General features: G+C 53.0%; 1 protein-coding gene across 5 annotated transcripts in view; it reads left to right on the plus strand.

Moving 5' to 3' along the window:
- Positions 1-15,525, plus strand: part of SH2D3C (SH2 domain containing 3C) — a 44,437-nt gene that overhangs the window by 5,531 nt on the left and 23,381 nt on the right. For 2 of the 5 annotated variants that reach the window (XM_050759865.1, XM_050759864.1), the window contains exon 3: positions 12,889-12,928. In XM_050759865.1, the coding sequence (XP_050615822.1) occupies positions 12,889-12,928 (40 nt within the window). Of the gene's footprint in view, positions 1-2,820; positions 3,075-12,075; positions 12,143-12,166; positions 12,415-12,888; positions 12,929-15,525 lie in introns of those variants that run through there. The other 3 variants (XM_050759868.1, XM_050759869.1, XM_050759870.1) reach the window with 3 other exon arrangements.

Raw genomic sequence — 15,525 nt, forward strand, 5'->3', positions numbered from 1 at the left:
CTGACCTCAGGTGATCTGCCCGCCTTGGCCTCCCAAAGTGCTGGGATTACAGGCATGAGCCACCACGCCTGGGCTTCTTTTAAACCCAGTACACATCTGGGTTAAAAAGAAAAAAACCTACACATTGACCAGGTGCTTACTGTAGACCAGGCACTGTGATAAGCCCTTTACCTGTAATTAGCAAAATAAAACTGGCAAGGCGAGACTGTTACCGTTTCCATAGGACAGATGAGGAAGCTGAGATTCACATGGTAATGTCATCTGCCTCAGTCAGGGTGCACATTTGCTAATGACAAAGCCAGCATGTGAACCGAGACCCCCCTGCCTCCAAAGCCCCAGTCAGCCTCTAGCATGGGCCCTCAGCTGCTGGATGGATCCTAAACCCAGTCACTAGATCCCTGCCCTGAACCCCCTCACCCAAATCGTCACCATTAGTTCTGCTGGACAATACCTCCACCTAGTCTAGAAAACCATTTGATTTGTTAGCTTAGTTTGGTTATAGGGTGAGTTGAGTTCATGCAAAAATACAAATTGTGATAATAGGACAATAGCTCCCATTTAGTAAGCATTTTTACTGGGTATCAGAACAAATATCTCCCTGAAAACTCAGTAGAAGATTCAGTCATTAAGGCTGGGTGCGGTGGCTCATGCCTGTAATCCCAGTATTTTGAGAGGCTAGGAGTTTGAGACCAGCCTGGCCAACATGGTGAAACCCCATCTCTACTAAAAATACAAAAACTAGGCCGGGCGCGGTGGCTCAAGCCTGTAATCCCAGCACTTTGGGAGGCCGAGGCGGGTGGATCACGAGGTCAGGAGATCGAGACTATCCTGGTTAACATGGTGAAACCCCGTCTCTACTAAAAATACAAAAAAAAAAAAAAACTAGCCAGGCGTGGTGGCGGGCGCCTGTAGTCCCAGCTACTTGGGAGGCTGAGGCGGGAGAATGGCGTGAACCCGGGAGGCGGAGCTTGCAGTGAGCTGAGATCCGGCCACTGCACTCCAGCCTGGGAGACACAGCGAGACTCCGTCTCAAAAAAAAAAAAAAAAAAAAATACAAAAACTAGCAGGGCGTGGTGGCATGTGCCTGTAATCCCAGTTACTCAGGAGGTGGAGGCATGAGAATTGCTTGAACTCGGGAGGTGGAGGTTGCAGTGAGCCGAGATCATGCCACTGTGCTCCAGACTCAGCGACAGAGCAAGACTCACTCTCGGAAAAAAAAAAAAAAAAGATTCAATTATTAGCCCCATTTACAGATTGGGAAACTGAGACTCAACCAAGGTTACACAGAGCTGGGATTTGAGCAGAATCTGCTTGCCTCCAGAGGCTGCACACTTATGTACCACATTGGACTCACCACCTTCTCAACCCTAGGGCCATGTCTTTCACATCCCGGGAGACCCCTCAATCCCAGCCAAAGGTGTCCCCAACTTTTCAATCCTTAGAACCTTTGTATCAACCACACCAGTCACATGTGCCTGTCGAAATAAAGAAAAAAAGTCAGCTGGCCAGGCGCAGTGGCTCACGCCTGTAATCCCAACACTTTGGGTGGCCGAGATAGGCGGATCACGAGGTCAGGAGTTTGAGACCAGCCTGGCCAAAGAGACCAGCCCGACCAACATGGTGTAACCCTATATCTCTACTAAAAATACAAAAATTAGCCGGGCGTGGTGGCGCACACCTGTAATCCCAGCTACTGGGGAAGCTGAGGCAGTAGAATTGCTTGAACCTGGGAGGCAGAGGTTGCAGTGAGCCAAGATCGCGCCATTGCACTCCAGCCTGGGTGACAGAGCGAGACTCCAACTCAAAAAAAAAAAAAATAAATCAAAAGCCAGCTGAGCAAAAGTAATTGTAGGGCCAGTTCTGGGACCTTTCTTTCTTTCTTTCTTTCTTTCTTTCTTTCTTTCTTTCTTTCTGTCTGTCTGTCTGTCTGTCTGTCTGTCTGTCTGTCTGTCTGTCTGTCTGTCTCTCTCTCTCTCTCTCTCTCTCTCTCTCTCTCTCTTTCTTTCTTTCTTTCTTTCTTTCTTTTTCTGGTAACTTTCTTGAGCAGCTTTTTGCTGAGACACCAAGCACAGCCTCTGTCTCTGAGCTGTAATTGCCTAGACCCCTGATCAGCGAAGAGGACCATGTAAAGGGGTAGAATGAATCCAGTCCAGATTCTGCCTCTTACTGGCTGCATGAGTGGACAAATCTGCTCCTCTCTTGGAGCCTCAGTTTCTCATCTGATAAATGAACATAACAATAGCGCCTACCTGGTCGGGTTGTGGTGAGGATTCAAGAATAACATACCTGTAAAATCTCAACACAGTGGCTGGCATGCTGCACTCAGTAAATGGGAACGCTATATTTACGATTAATAGAACTCATGTTTTTCCACCATCTCTGGCTGCCTTCTGCCATCCCCTCCTACACTCGCCCTCATTCGGGAGTAGAGGACCAAGGATTGTATGTAGGGGAGAGGGCTGGATGATGGGTCCTGGGGCGTTCTAAGGCACCCCAAGGTATGAGACTGCACCAGAGGCCTGGCTCCTCCCACTCAGGGAAGCCGAGTTTCGCGGGAGCGGGGCGGGCCGGGGTGGGGCGAGGAGAGGCGGAGTTGAGGGCGTGTATAGGGGCGTGGCCTAACCCAGGCTGCGCGGAGAGCTGTTGGGGAAGCGAGCTTCGGTGCCTGGCTGGCGAGGCGGAGGGGTGTGCTAGGGGGCGCGGCCTTCCCAACACGGACTGATGGGGAGGGGGCGGAGCGAGACCGGAGGCGGAGCGAGACCGGAGGCGGAGGGCCGTGTCCGAGGCGGAGGGCCGTGTCCGAGGCGGAGGGCCGTGTCCGAGGCGGGGAGCGTCCTTCCCTGCCTGTGGAGTAGGCGGTGGAGCCGGGCCAGGCAAGGAGCGCAGGGGCGTGTCTGGGGGGCGTGGTCTACAGGTCAGTCTCCGCCCCCGGAATCCGGCACTGAACTCCGCAGCCCCGTGGCCTGAGAAAGGCGGGAGCCGCTGAGCTTAGGAGGTCCCCGGGCTGCAGGCGGCGACAGCGGGGGAAGCATGACTGCTGTGGGCCGAAGGTGCCCCGCGCTGGGGTCCCGAGGGTGAGTGACCGAGCTGGGCCTGAGGAGGGCCAGCGGGGAGCAGGAGAGGTCGAAGGAGGAAATCTGCACCCCTGGGGCAACTGACAAATTTGGGGGTGGGGTTAGCATCAGGGACTTTTCTAAGCCAGCTTTCTTTGGGTGTAATTTTATCACCGCAGGTCAGGCATCTGCTTATCTACTCTACACAACAGCTCCAGGAGAGAGGTACTATTATCACCCCCATTTTATAGATGAGGAAAGACAGACTTGCCTGCCGCGTTTGACACAGCCGGTGAGCGTCAGAATCAGGGTTTAATCCCAGCTTCCTGGCCCATGCTTTTAACACCTGGGCAACACATCCCTCTCCAGCAGGGCTAGGGCCGCTGAGAATGGCAAGTCCAGGACCCAGCCCAAGCCTTCTTGCTCTGTGGACAGAGCCCTGGTGGGCCTAGCAGTGCTTCTGGCATCATGCTTAGCCAGGAGCTGACCAAGGAAATGGAGAGACTCTTGCCCTCCAGCATCTGGAGTGTCCCGAGGAGGATGGGGTTAGCAGACCAGATTGAGCCCCCTTCTGGTGCCCCGGGACCCAGTGCTCCATCTGCACTGGTGGCTCACGGTTGAACATTCCTTCCAGAAGTCCCTGAACCTCAGCCCTGTGCCCTGGAGTTGGGGGAGCAGTCTGGTCCGTGAGATCTCAGATTAGCCCTGCCCCACTCTGGTCCTCAGTCTCCCCAGTGGTTCAGATGGGCCTGAGATGGTCTCGGAGGATCCATCCAGTTTGGGGAGGAGGACATTAGGGAATTGCTAGTGAGCAAGTTCGGGGGCCCTGTTCCTGAATGTCTAGAGGAGGCTGTCCCAGGCCTAAGCTGGGGAGACTGTCCCTCCCCCACCCCTGGGGAGGCAGGGTGCACCTGGAGCAGGAGGAAGGAAGGGGAAAAGGTGAGGCTGCAGGGGTTTCCTGGTGTCCTGTTCCCTGGTGAGATCATGGGGATGAAGAGGAAGGAGGGAGGAGGGACCTTTAGAAAAAAAAGAAAGCACCAGCCTAGCCTACCTCCCAAGGACCCTCAGTCTTCTGCAGGTCCCAGAGAGGCACCCTCGCTCTTCAATCCATCTTACAGAGGAGGAAGCAGAAGCCTGGAGAGGGACAGGAAGCGCCAGCACTCCCTACCCCATGCCCACCCACACTGGAATTGTAAGGCGAGGGTCCTGCCAGGCATGATCACCAGCTGACAGCAAGCGAGCACCTGTTGTCTAGCTCATGGGGCCTGTGAGGTGGGAGCCTCTACTTGCTCCATTTTGCCAGTGAGGAGACTGAGGCTCAGAGAGGGGAAGGGACTCTCCTGGGGTCACAGAGAAATTGGGTGTCAGGCCTGACTCTTTGATCCCAGGCCTGACTAGCTCCTAAGCCCAAGCTCTTCACCACTAGGTCACATTTCCCCTCCTGCAAGTAAAGATCTCAAAGCTTTTTCTTTTCTTTTATTTATTTATTTATTTATTTTTTTGAGATGGAGTTTCACTCTTGTTGTCCAGGCTGGAGTGCAATGGCGTGATCTCGGCTCTCTGCAACCTCCACCTCCTGGGTTCAAGCATTTCTCCTGCCTCAGCCTCCTGAGTAGCTGGGATTACAGGCATGTGCCACCACGCCTGGCTAATTTTTTTTTTTTTTTTTTTGTATTTTTAGTAGAGACGGAGTTTCTCCATGTTGGTCAGGCTGATCTCGAACTCCTGACCTCAGGTGATCTGCCCGCCTCTGCCTCCCAGAATGCTGGGATTACAGGCGTGAGCCACCGCGCCCGGCCCCAGCCAGCTTTTTCTACCATTATTTCAAATGACTTCCCATGACCCCCTGGAAAGGAACCCATTTTGCAGATGAAGACATTGAGATTTTTGTGAGGCTAATAACTTGCTTGAGGTGATGCAGTCAGTTGAGTTTGAATGATATTCATTTTCTTTTTTTTTTTTTTTTTTTTTTTTGAGACGGAGTCTCGCTCTGTCACCCAGGCTGGAGTGCAGTGGCGCGATCTCGGCTCACTGCAAGCTCCGCCTCCTGGGTTTATGCCATTCTCCTGCCTCAGCCTCCTGAGTAGCTGGGACTACAGGCGCCCGCCACTGCGCCCGGCTAATTTTTTGTATTTTTAGTAGAGACGGGGTTTCACCGTGGTCTCGATCTCCTGACCTTGTGATCCGCCCGCCTCGGCCTCCCAAAGTGCTGGGATTACAGGCGTGAGCCACCGTGCCCGGCCGATATTCATTTTCATATTGACTGAGGTACAGCTATGCCTCAGACACTGTTCTAGGTTCTGGGAGATAGCGGTGAGCATGGCAGACAAAACCCTGCCCTCAGGGAGTCCCCATTCCAGGGCAGGGGAGACAGATGATAGACAAGATAAATGAGTTCTGTGGTTGACTAGAAGAGAAAAGACTTATCGAGAAAATTTAAAATCCGCTCTAGAATTGGTTGGCGAAAGGAGGGAGTGGCTGGCGGTGCCAATTTAAGAAGGTTAACCAGAAAGAAAGGCTCAGTGAGGAAGTGACATTTGAACAAAGGAGACGAAGGGACAGACCCTCTTGCTGTCTGGGAAGGAGCACACCAGGCCCAGGGAACAGCAAGTATAAAGGCCCTGAGGCGGCATATTTGGGGAACAGCAGAAACCAGTGTGGCTGGGGCAGAGCAAGGTGGGGAGGACAGGGAGGGGTGGTCTGGGAGGCTGGGATGGAAATGAGCACAGATAACATAGGGCCTGGAAGGGCCCAGCGAGGACCTGGCTTTGGCTCTGAGCAAAACGGGAGCCATTGCTGGCCTTGAACAGCGACAGACCCCACTATGACTTATGTTTTTAAAAGACCTTTTTTTAGGAGGATCTTTTCTGTGTTTGATATTTTTTTGAGACAGGGTCTCATTCTGTTGCCTAGGCTGGAGTGCAGTGGCTCGATCATAGCTTGTGGCAGCCTTGAACTTTTAGGATAATCTGATTGCTGTTCTGTGTCGCTTTTTAGTGCCTCATCTGAGTGTCCTTTGCCTCCCACCTGAAGATCCAAGCTCCGACCCTCACTCCCAAGGGGCTGTTTGGAAGGAAACGGAGACTTGAGAACCAGGGGTACCCTGTGTTGCCCCTGCCACAGACCTGGTGCCAGGCACTGAAAACAGGCCAGGATACTCCCCCACCCCCCACCCCATTTCCTTTTGGAATGTTGATTCTGGTCCAAGAATTCCCAACTCTCCCCAGAGTCCCACGACCCTCTCGGCCCTGCAGGGTGACGTCAGCTGCCGGGCATCTGGTAGCGATTACCCACCAGGGGAGGGGGTCGTGGTGGGCCCCGTCTGTGCAGCCTCTTCAGGCTCTGGGAGGCTGGTCCTTGTCTTCCGAAGGGGCCCAGCTGCTCCTGGCTCTCATTTCCTGTGGAGACTTTCTCACAGTCCTTGAGACCCCCGGACGCCTTGGGCTGTGGGAACTGGGCTGGTTTGGGAAGGATGGGCTGTTCCCCCGATCCCTAGCTGGATCACATCCCCCCAAACCCTCAGGGGACCCTGTTGCAGGCTGCTGGACCTGTGTGGGGTGAGGGCTGGGGAGGATAGGGGTCAGGTACAGCAGTAGCTCAGAGGCCCACTGACTGTGTGACTTTGAGCAAGTCCCTTTTCCTCTCTGAGCCTTAGTTTCCCCATCAGTAAATTGGGGACAATGACAGCAGCTGCTTCATAGAGTCACTGTGAGGATGGGATATGTCAGGTAAAGCATTTATTCTGGGCTTGGCCCAAGTAAGTACCAGTAAACAGGAGCTACTCATGCTGTAGAAGGGGAAACTGAGGCCTGATGAGAGGGACTTGCCCAGAGCCACGCCACTTCCTACCTCTCAGCTGAGGGCCCGCTCAGGCTCCACCCCATTTCCTCTTCCTGACATTGGTTCTGGGCTCTGGTTGAAATGTTATTTTTTTGTTTGTCTGTTTCTTTGCCTTCCCTCTCTAGCTTCTCCTCCTCTCCACCCAGAAATGGCTCCCAATATCTGGGAGGGGGGGTCCACCCATGTAAGGAACAGAGCAGAGAATTAGACATCAGGCCAACTGGTTCTAGTCTGAGCAGCTGCATGCCCTGGGTCAAGTTACAAACTTCAGTTTTCTCCGCTGTAAAATGGGGCTTCGAGATCACAGGCATTCCATCAGCCGCCAGCGCTCGGTAGATGCCTTTTGTTTTCACTCTCTTCTTTGGCAGGTTTTGAGACTCGGGTGGCAGCTCTCAGGGCCCAGCATCCTCAGCTCTGCCCTGGGAAGAATGGCCTTCTCCTCACAGGGCTGTCGCCCGTCCTGAGCTCCTGCTGGACACCCCAGCCTGCTCAGGAAGACTGAGGGCTCCAGACGGTGGAGAGGGAGCAGGATGTGCTGGACACAATAGTGGCCCATCTTGGGGAGTGGGGCAGGACTAAAGCCAAGAATCATCCTGGCAGGGAATCCCACAGGCCCCATGGCTGGTATCCTGGGCGAGATGGGGCTTTCCACCCAGCTCTCTTTGCCCAGGGCCTTTAAGGACTGAGAAGCTCAGAGCGGGCAGGTGCCTGTTGCTTCTCTGCAGTGGGTGAGTGAAGATGGGCATGAAGGAAGGAGTGAAGATGGGCGTGAAGGAAGGAAAGAGGCTGGGCACAGGGCTCACGCCCGTAACCCCAGCACTTTGGGAGGCCAAGGCAGGTGGATCACCTGAGGTCAGGAGTTCAAGATGAGCCCGGCCAACGTGGTGAAACCCCATCTCTACTAAAAATACAAAAACTGGCCGGGCGTGGTGGCACGCACTTGTAGTCTCAGCTACTTAGGAGGCTGAGGCAAGAGAATCACTTGAACCCGGGAGGCGGAAGTTGCAGTGAGCCGAGATCATGACACTGCACTCCTGGGCAACAAAGCAAGACTCCATCTCAAAAAAAAAAAAAAAAAAGGGAGGAAAGCAACTTCAGCCCAGCCCCCCAGGAGGGGCAGGGTGGGAGGGTGGCCGATCTTCGTGGATAGAGGCTGGGACAGCAAGAGGAACCCCACATGGGCCAGGGAACTTGCACCCCTCCTTCTCATGCCCTTCTGGGGAGGTAGTTATACTGTGCCCACTTTACAGATGAGGAAGTTGGGCTTCAGAGAGGGAAGGCAGGGAGCCAGGGATCGGGGGCAGGGGAAAAGCTGAGAGGCAGGTGGCAGAGCTTGGGGAGGTCTCCACTTGAGGACATATGTCCAGGCCTCAAGGCCCAAGGGAACAGACAGGGACAGAGAGCAGACAGGCCTCTGCAGAGGACCAGGCCACCATCATTAAAGAGGGCCAGGGTGGGGCAGGACGGCAGCCTCTCCCCACCCCTTCTCCTACAGGGCCTCTCGGGGAACGTCACCCTTCCTCCTGGCCCAGGATGAAGGCCCTGAAGGTAAAGCTTAGATTTAAACATGCATTGGGGGAAAAGAAGGATAATGGGCTTTAATTACTGCTCATTAATCCAATTAATTAAGCTAATATATGCAGTAAGTGGTATCAGTTATCAGAACAAATCAGTTAATACAGGCAGTGAAAGAGGTTGGTTATTTAAATAATTAATGCTGATGATTAATGGGACTGATTTAGCTCAATTGTCACTATTATTTATTAATTGATTTCACCACTAATACGGCAGGAGAAGTCTCTTTTAGGTTTGTAAAATGAGGAATAAAGGAATTAATTAGTGGAGCTGAGTTTTACAAATGGATGCTTTGATTCCTGGATTTGATCATTACAGTGGGAGGGAGAGTTTTCTAGAAATCCCTAAGCAAACTGAACTCTGAAGGCTGCGTAGGAATGACCAACCCTAGCCAAAAGGGAGAGAGGACATTCCAGGCAGAGGGAACAGCACGTACAAAGGCCCTGAGGCTGCAGGGGGTCGAGCTCTTTGGAGGAAGTTTGAGAAGGCCAGAGTGCAAGGAAGGGAGAAGAGAGAGAAGGGATTTGACCAGCAGAGGCTGGGTCACAGATGGCCCAGCCAGGAGGACTAGACTTTGTCCTCAGGGCTGCAGGGGGCTGCTGTGACACTCATTTACTCATTCATTCATTCAAAAAAATATATTTACTAAGTTCCTGATGGTTCCTAACATTGTCTAGACAGAAACATAAACCCTTGTCCTCGTGGGGCTGACATTGTAGTGAGAGGAGCTAGTCATTACATGAGAGGAAATGTGTGCTAAGTCAGATGAGGGGTCAGGGCAAAATTAAGCAGGGAAGGGAATGTGGGAGTTGGGGAAGATCACACTTTCAGAAAGGGTGGCCAGAAGGCCTTGCTGAGAAGGGGACATTTTAGTGAAGAACTGAAGGAGGGGCTGAGTGTGGTCGCTCACACCTGTAATCCCAACACTTTGGGAGGCTGAGATGGGAGGATCGCTCCAGCCAGGAGGTCGAGGCTATGGTGGCCATGATCTCACCACTGCATCCCAGCCTAAACGATAGAGCGAGACTCTGTCTCAAAAAAAAAAAAAAAGAAGAACTGAAGGGCCAGGCATGGTGGCTCATGCCTGTAATCTCAGCACTTTTTGGGAGGCTGAGGCAGGCAGGTCACCTGAGATCAGGAGTTCAAGACCAACCTGGCCAACATGGCGAAACCCCGTCTCTGCTAAAAATACAAAAAATTAGCCCGGCGTGGTGGTGGTCACCTGTAATCCCACCTACTTGGGAGGCTGAGGCAGGAGAATTGCTTGGACACGGGAGGCGGAGGTTGCAGTCAGCCAAGATCGCGCCACTGCACTCTAGCCTGGGCGATGGAGTGAGACTCCGTCTCAACAACAACAACAACAGCCAAGAGCATGAGGGAGGGAACCCAGGGGATGTCTGGAGGAAAATATTCCAGGCAGCGGGAATAGGAAGTGCAAAGACCCTGAGGTGGGGCGGGGGAGATGGAGCAGCGCGGGTGAGGAGGAATGTCATGGGCCATGAGGTCAGTGTGCAAGGCTGTTTCCAAGACCTTGGCTCTTACTGTAAGTGAAGCTGGGGGCCACGCAAGTGGGTTGGAGCAGAGGAAAGCTGTGATCTGACTTGCATTTGAACAGTACTCCTGTGGCTGCTGTGCGGGGAGAATAGGTCGCAGGGACACAGATGGAGGCAGGGAGGCCAGGGGGAGGTGGTGGTGATAGTCCAGGCAAGTGATGGTAGCAGATCGTAACTGGGCATGGTCATTGTGTCTTGGACATGTCAGAGTGTTGTAGCGCCACCCTATGGTGAGGCTATGGGGTGGAAGAGTGGCCCCAGAGCCTCAGCTTCCCTGACCTGGGCCTCTGCCCTAAGCACCCCTATAGGCTCTGGCCACCCTAGTCAGGCCTGATCTCTTGTGCAGGCACCCTGTCTCCAAGGCTCTACCCCTGTTCCAGAGCCCGAGGGGAAGTACAGGAAGCAGGAGGAAGCGCTGGGTTGATCCAGTGTCCTGGCCGATTTGTTCCCAGCAGTGGGAGGATTTCCGGGCCTGAATAGCAGGAAATGTTGGGATGGGACGCCTCACCCGGGAAGAGTGGGCGGAGGTGGATGGGGGAGGGGTCCCTACTGTAGCTCACTCCACTGCTGCTGGACAGAGAGCCCAAAAGCCTACTGTTGCTGGGCTGTAGCTTGAGGAACTGTGGTTGGATACCAGCTAGGGCTTTCTAGGAGAGAAGATTAGCGATGAAGAATCCTAGAATGTTAGAACAGGGAGGGCTATCAGACAACGTCTCAAGGAGGAGGAGCTTTTGGCCTTAGGATTGGGGGAACCCACAATTTTATTTTTTATCTCGGCTTCCTTTTTTTTTTAAATATGAAGCTCCTGTATTTGAGGAGGTGGTCCAATATTTGACCTCCCCTCCCCATTTTGCAGATGGGAAGGCTGAGGCCTTTTTTAGCCAGAAAACCTGGGCCCAACCTAACAAAATTAATGATGACAGCGATTAACAATTAACATTGACTGTTTACTATTCATGCATCCCTTTAAGCAATATTGCTTTCTTTCAACCTCTTCTTCTTGGGTTCAAGTGATTCTCTTGCCTCAGCGTCCCAAGTAACCGGGATTACAGGCGTTCGCTGCCACACCCGGCTAATTTTTCTTTAAGCAATATTTCTTGAGCTCCTGCAGGCACTATGTTGGGGACTGGGTCTCAATGGTGAATTAGACAAAGTCAACACTTTCATAAGGGCATCAGATAATTAAGTCAGCAATTAAATATAAAGTGGCCATTTCAGGCAGAAATTGCAAAAATTGAAAATAAAGTAGGATTGGGAACACAGAGTGAAGAAACGAGGGACTATTCGAGGTGGGGAGGTCAGGGAAGGCTTCTCCAAAGAGGTGACATTAAGCAAAGCCCTGAATAAAGAGGGAGGAGGGACAAGCTTCATGAAGCCCTTGGGGAAGAGCATTCCACGCAGAGGGAACAGCAAGAGCGAAGGCCCTGTGGCCGGAACAAGTTGCCAAGGAGGGTGGGGCAGAGGCAGAATAAGGGACAGGAGGTGCAAGGGAGACAGGCTGGAGAGGTGGCGGGGTGGCTGTTGGGTACCAGCAGGCCACACAGGACCTTGTGGGTTAGGGAACAGATGAGCCAATTTTTGCCTGTTTTTCTGGCATAATCATGGTACCCTCTTTATTCTTGCAAAGGAAGAAAAGTTCTGGTTTGGATGATAAATTGCACGGCCGCAGAGAGGAGTTTAGATTGTGTTCTTCTAGAGATGGGAGCCGGTGAAAGGCTGAGGATGGTGTGTGTGCCATGATCTGCTTAGGTTGTAAGCTTGGGCGCCTTCTGGTCTCAGGGCAGAAGCTGACTGTGGGTGAGAGTGGACATGGAGCCCGAGGGAAGGCTCCTCTGCTCCACCGGAGACACGAGGGTGGCCCTTCTGTGGGGACGGGGTGGACATGCGGAGAAGATTCTGACGGTGGAGCGGCAGGATTTCCTGCTGGACTGGGTGTGGAGCTGAATGGAAGAGAAGGGGCACAAAGGACCATATGGTTTTTGGCCGAAGTGGCAGGAAAGAGGAAACTGACATCAGCTGAGCTGGGGAAGATGGGGAGGGGGCGGGGTGGAGCCACAGTTCTGCTTTGGATACAACAAGTTGGAGATAGCCTTCAGATATCCAAGGGGAGGCGTCCAGGAGGTAGTTGGGTTTCCAAGTCTGGGGATGGAGGGGCAGGTCCAGGCTGCCTGAGGGTAGGGGTAGCATTTAAGGCAGTGCAGTTGGGGGGAGTGGTTCATGGTGGCCCTCAGGAAGCAGGAAGGAAAAATAGCCACCTCTGGCCTCTGGTCACTCCAGGCTCTCCACTCTGGGGGCGGAATCAATTCCGCAGCCCTCTAGCACCGGCAGTGGCTCCGCAGTGTGCTTGGCAGTGGCCGTGACTAGGTCACTTTACCCTAGGAAGTGAGCGCAGGGTAGGAGGACAGGGGCTGATCCCCAGCCTGGGGCCCTCCAGGGTTTAGAGTCAGGGATGATGGGGGGTGGGGTGGGAGGAGGGGGTGGGTAAGGCAGAGAGAAGAAGAAGAAAACCAGGGAAGCATAGTGTCCGTAGTCCAGTGAAGACAGTGGTTCGGGAAGCAGGCTCCATAATAAGCAGGTAACGTTCATTAAGCCCTGAGTCCTCCAGTCAAAGTCATTAGGCAGAGACTGTCATTATTCCTGATTTACAGATACGAAATGCAGGCTCAGAGAGGTGAAGGGACTTGCTTAGGGGTGCACAGCTGGAAAGTGGAGGAGCCAGGCCAGCTGATAAGTGCCCCCTCCTGCCTTCAGGGTGAGCCTGCTGGGGTCCCAAGGGCCAGATGCTGGCCCCAGGCAGGCAGGCAAGAGACTGGCATCTGGGGAGCCAAGCAGGGCTGGGGATGCTCACTTGTCTCCTCTCCTTCCAGGGCTGCTGGAGAGCCGGAGGCTGGCGGCGACTATGTGAAGGTAGGAGGGGCTGGGCCAGGGGTTGGTCAGAGGACACTGAAGGTCTCAGAGCCTGTTCCATTACGGGTGGGCAGAGCCCTTCCTCAAGCCTTGTTAGGAGCCAGACCTCACTGTGTATTCCCCGGGAGGGGAGGTTCTCGGAGTCGAGGCAGCATTTGGATCCAGTTTCATTCTCCGCACCTTCTTCCTACACCAGCCATTCTTCTCTCCTGGCCCCAAACTCAGGGCATCCCAGTATTTGATATCATCTGACCCCACCCACTTGCCAGCTGGATGGGTCCCCAACAGTGTCTCTGTATAAAGGATGCAGCCTTCCAATCCCACCCAATCTTTGTGCACCTACTGTGTGCTATCTGTGGGAGCAGGGAGCAGGAGAGGATGACTCAGTTCTTTATCACAGATAATGGGCACAGCTCAGATTTATCCAAAGCTTAATTTATCCTGGGCACTGGGAACACGGAAATGCAGTTTTGGCAGAGCACGGTGGCTCATGCTTGTAATCCCAGCACTTTGGGAGGCCAAGGTGGGTGGATCACCTGAGGTCAGGAGCTCAGGACCAGTCTGGCCAGCATGATGAAACCCTTTGTCTACTAAAAATACAAAAAATTAGCCAGATATGGTGGTGCGTGCCTGTAATCTCAGCTACTCAGGAAACTGAGGCAGGAGAATTGCTTGAACCCAGGAGGCAGAGGTTGTAGTGAGCTGAGATTGCGCCACTGCACCCCAGCCTGGGAAAAAAAAAAAGCAAATGCAGTTTTGAAATAACAATGATAGTCATAATCATAATCATAAATAACATATTGAGTGCCTACTGTGTGCAGACCCTGTGCTGGCTGCTAGACACTGGAGGAGAGGCATTCTTTACATGAGAGATCTTTGATTCTCTCCCTCATCACTGGGTAGGGAGAGCCTTCTTGTGCCCATTTACGGATGGGAAACTTGAGGTCCAGAGAAGTGCAGTGACTTGCCCTGGGTCACATTACTTTTTTTTTTTTTTTTCTTTTTTTTTTTTTTTTTTTTTTTTTGAGACGGAGTCTTGCTCTGTGCCCCAGGCTGGAGTGCAGTGGCGCGATCTCGGCTCACTGCAAGCTCCGCCTCCCGGGTTCACGCCATTCTCCTGCCTCAGCCTCCCGAGTAGCTGGGACTACAGGCGCCCGCCACCTCGCCCGGCTAATTTTCTTGTATTTTTAGTAGAGACGGGGTTTCACCGTGTTAGCCAGGATGGTCTCGATCTCCTGACCTCGTGATCCGCCCGTCTCGGCCTCCCAAAGTGCTGGGATTACAGGCTTGAGCCACCGCGCCTAGCCTTTTTTTTTATACTGTAAGTTCTGGGGTAACATGTTCATGTGCAGAACATGCAGGTTTGTTACATAGGTATACACGTGCCATGGTGGTTGGCTGCACCCATCAAGCCATGATCTACATTAGGTATTTTTCTTAATGCTCTCCATCCCCTAGCCCCCTACCCCGCATACTTTTAATGGTGAAAACCACAGTTACTTTTACACCAACCTGATATTATGAGGAAGAACTGGGATTACACCCCGAGTTTGATGCCAGGACTATAGCCAAAGCCCTTGGCCTTCTACCCCCAGGAGCCCCTACCCTGAGCAAGGCCCTGTGCCGAGTACTGAGAATAGGCAGAGGGCAAGGAGCACCAGGCCCTGAATTCAAAGGGCTCCTGGTCCAGGTGGGACCCACGGAAGAATCATACAGTGCTTTGCGCTTGATTTTTGCAATCCATCAGATCCAACTTTTATTTTTATTATTATTTTTTAAGAGATGGGATCTCTCTGTCTCTCATTGCAGCCTTGTGCTCCTGGGCTCAAGCAATCCTCCCACCTTAGCCTCCTAAGTCCCTGGGACTACATGTGTGTGCCACTGCTAATTTAAAGAGATGGAGTCTCACTCTGTCGCCCAGGCTGGAGCACGGTGGCGCCATCTCGGCTCACTGCAAGCTCTACCTCCCAGGTTCACACCATTCTCCTGCCTCAGCCTCCCGAGTAGCTGGGACTACAGGCACCTGCCACCACACCCAGCTAATTTTTTGTATTTTTAGTAGAGACGGAGTTTCACCGTGTTAGCCAGGATGGTCTTGATCTACTGACCTCATGATCTGCCTGCCTTGGCCTCCTAAAGTGCTGGGATTACAGGCGTGAGCCACCACGCCCAGCAAAAAAAAAAAATTTTTTTTACAGATGGGGTCTCACTATGTTGCCCAGGCTGGTCTCAAATGCCTGGCCTCAAGTGATCTTCCTGCCTCAGTCTCCCAAAGTGCTGGGAATACAAACATGAGTGACCACGCCTAGCAGATCCAAATTTTAGTCCCGTCAAAGCAAGATGTGCCAGGCGCAGTGGCTCAGGCTAGGCGCAGTGGCTCATGCCTGTAATCCCAGCACTTTGGGAGGCCGAGGCGGGCAGATCACCTGAGGTCAGCAGTTTGGGACCAGGCTGGCCAACATGGCGAAATCCCGTCTCTACTAGAAATACAAAAATCAGCCAGACGTGGTGGCACATGCCTGTAATCCCAGCTACTGGGGAGGCTGAGGCAGGAAATTTCCTTGAACCCAGGAGGCAGAGGTTGCAGTGACTCGAGA

Source organism: Macaca thibetana, chromosome 15, assembly GCF_024542745.1.
Source record: "Macaca thibetana thibetana isolate TM-01 chromosome 15, ASM2454274v1, whole genome shotgun sequence".
In the NCBI taxonomy this organism is placed as follows: domain Eukaryota; kingdom Metazoa; phylum Chordata; class Mammalia; order Primates; family Cercopithecidae; genus Macaca; species Macaca thibetana.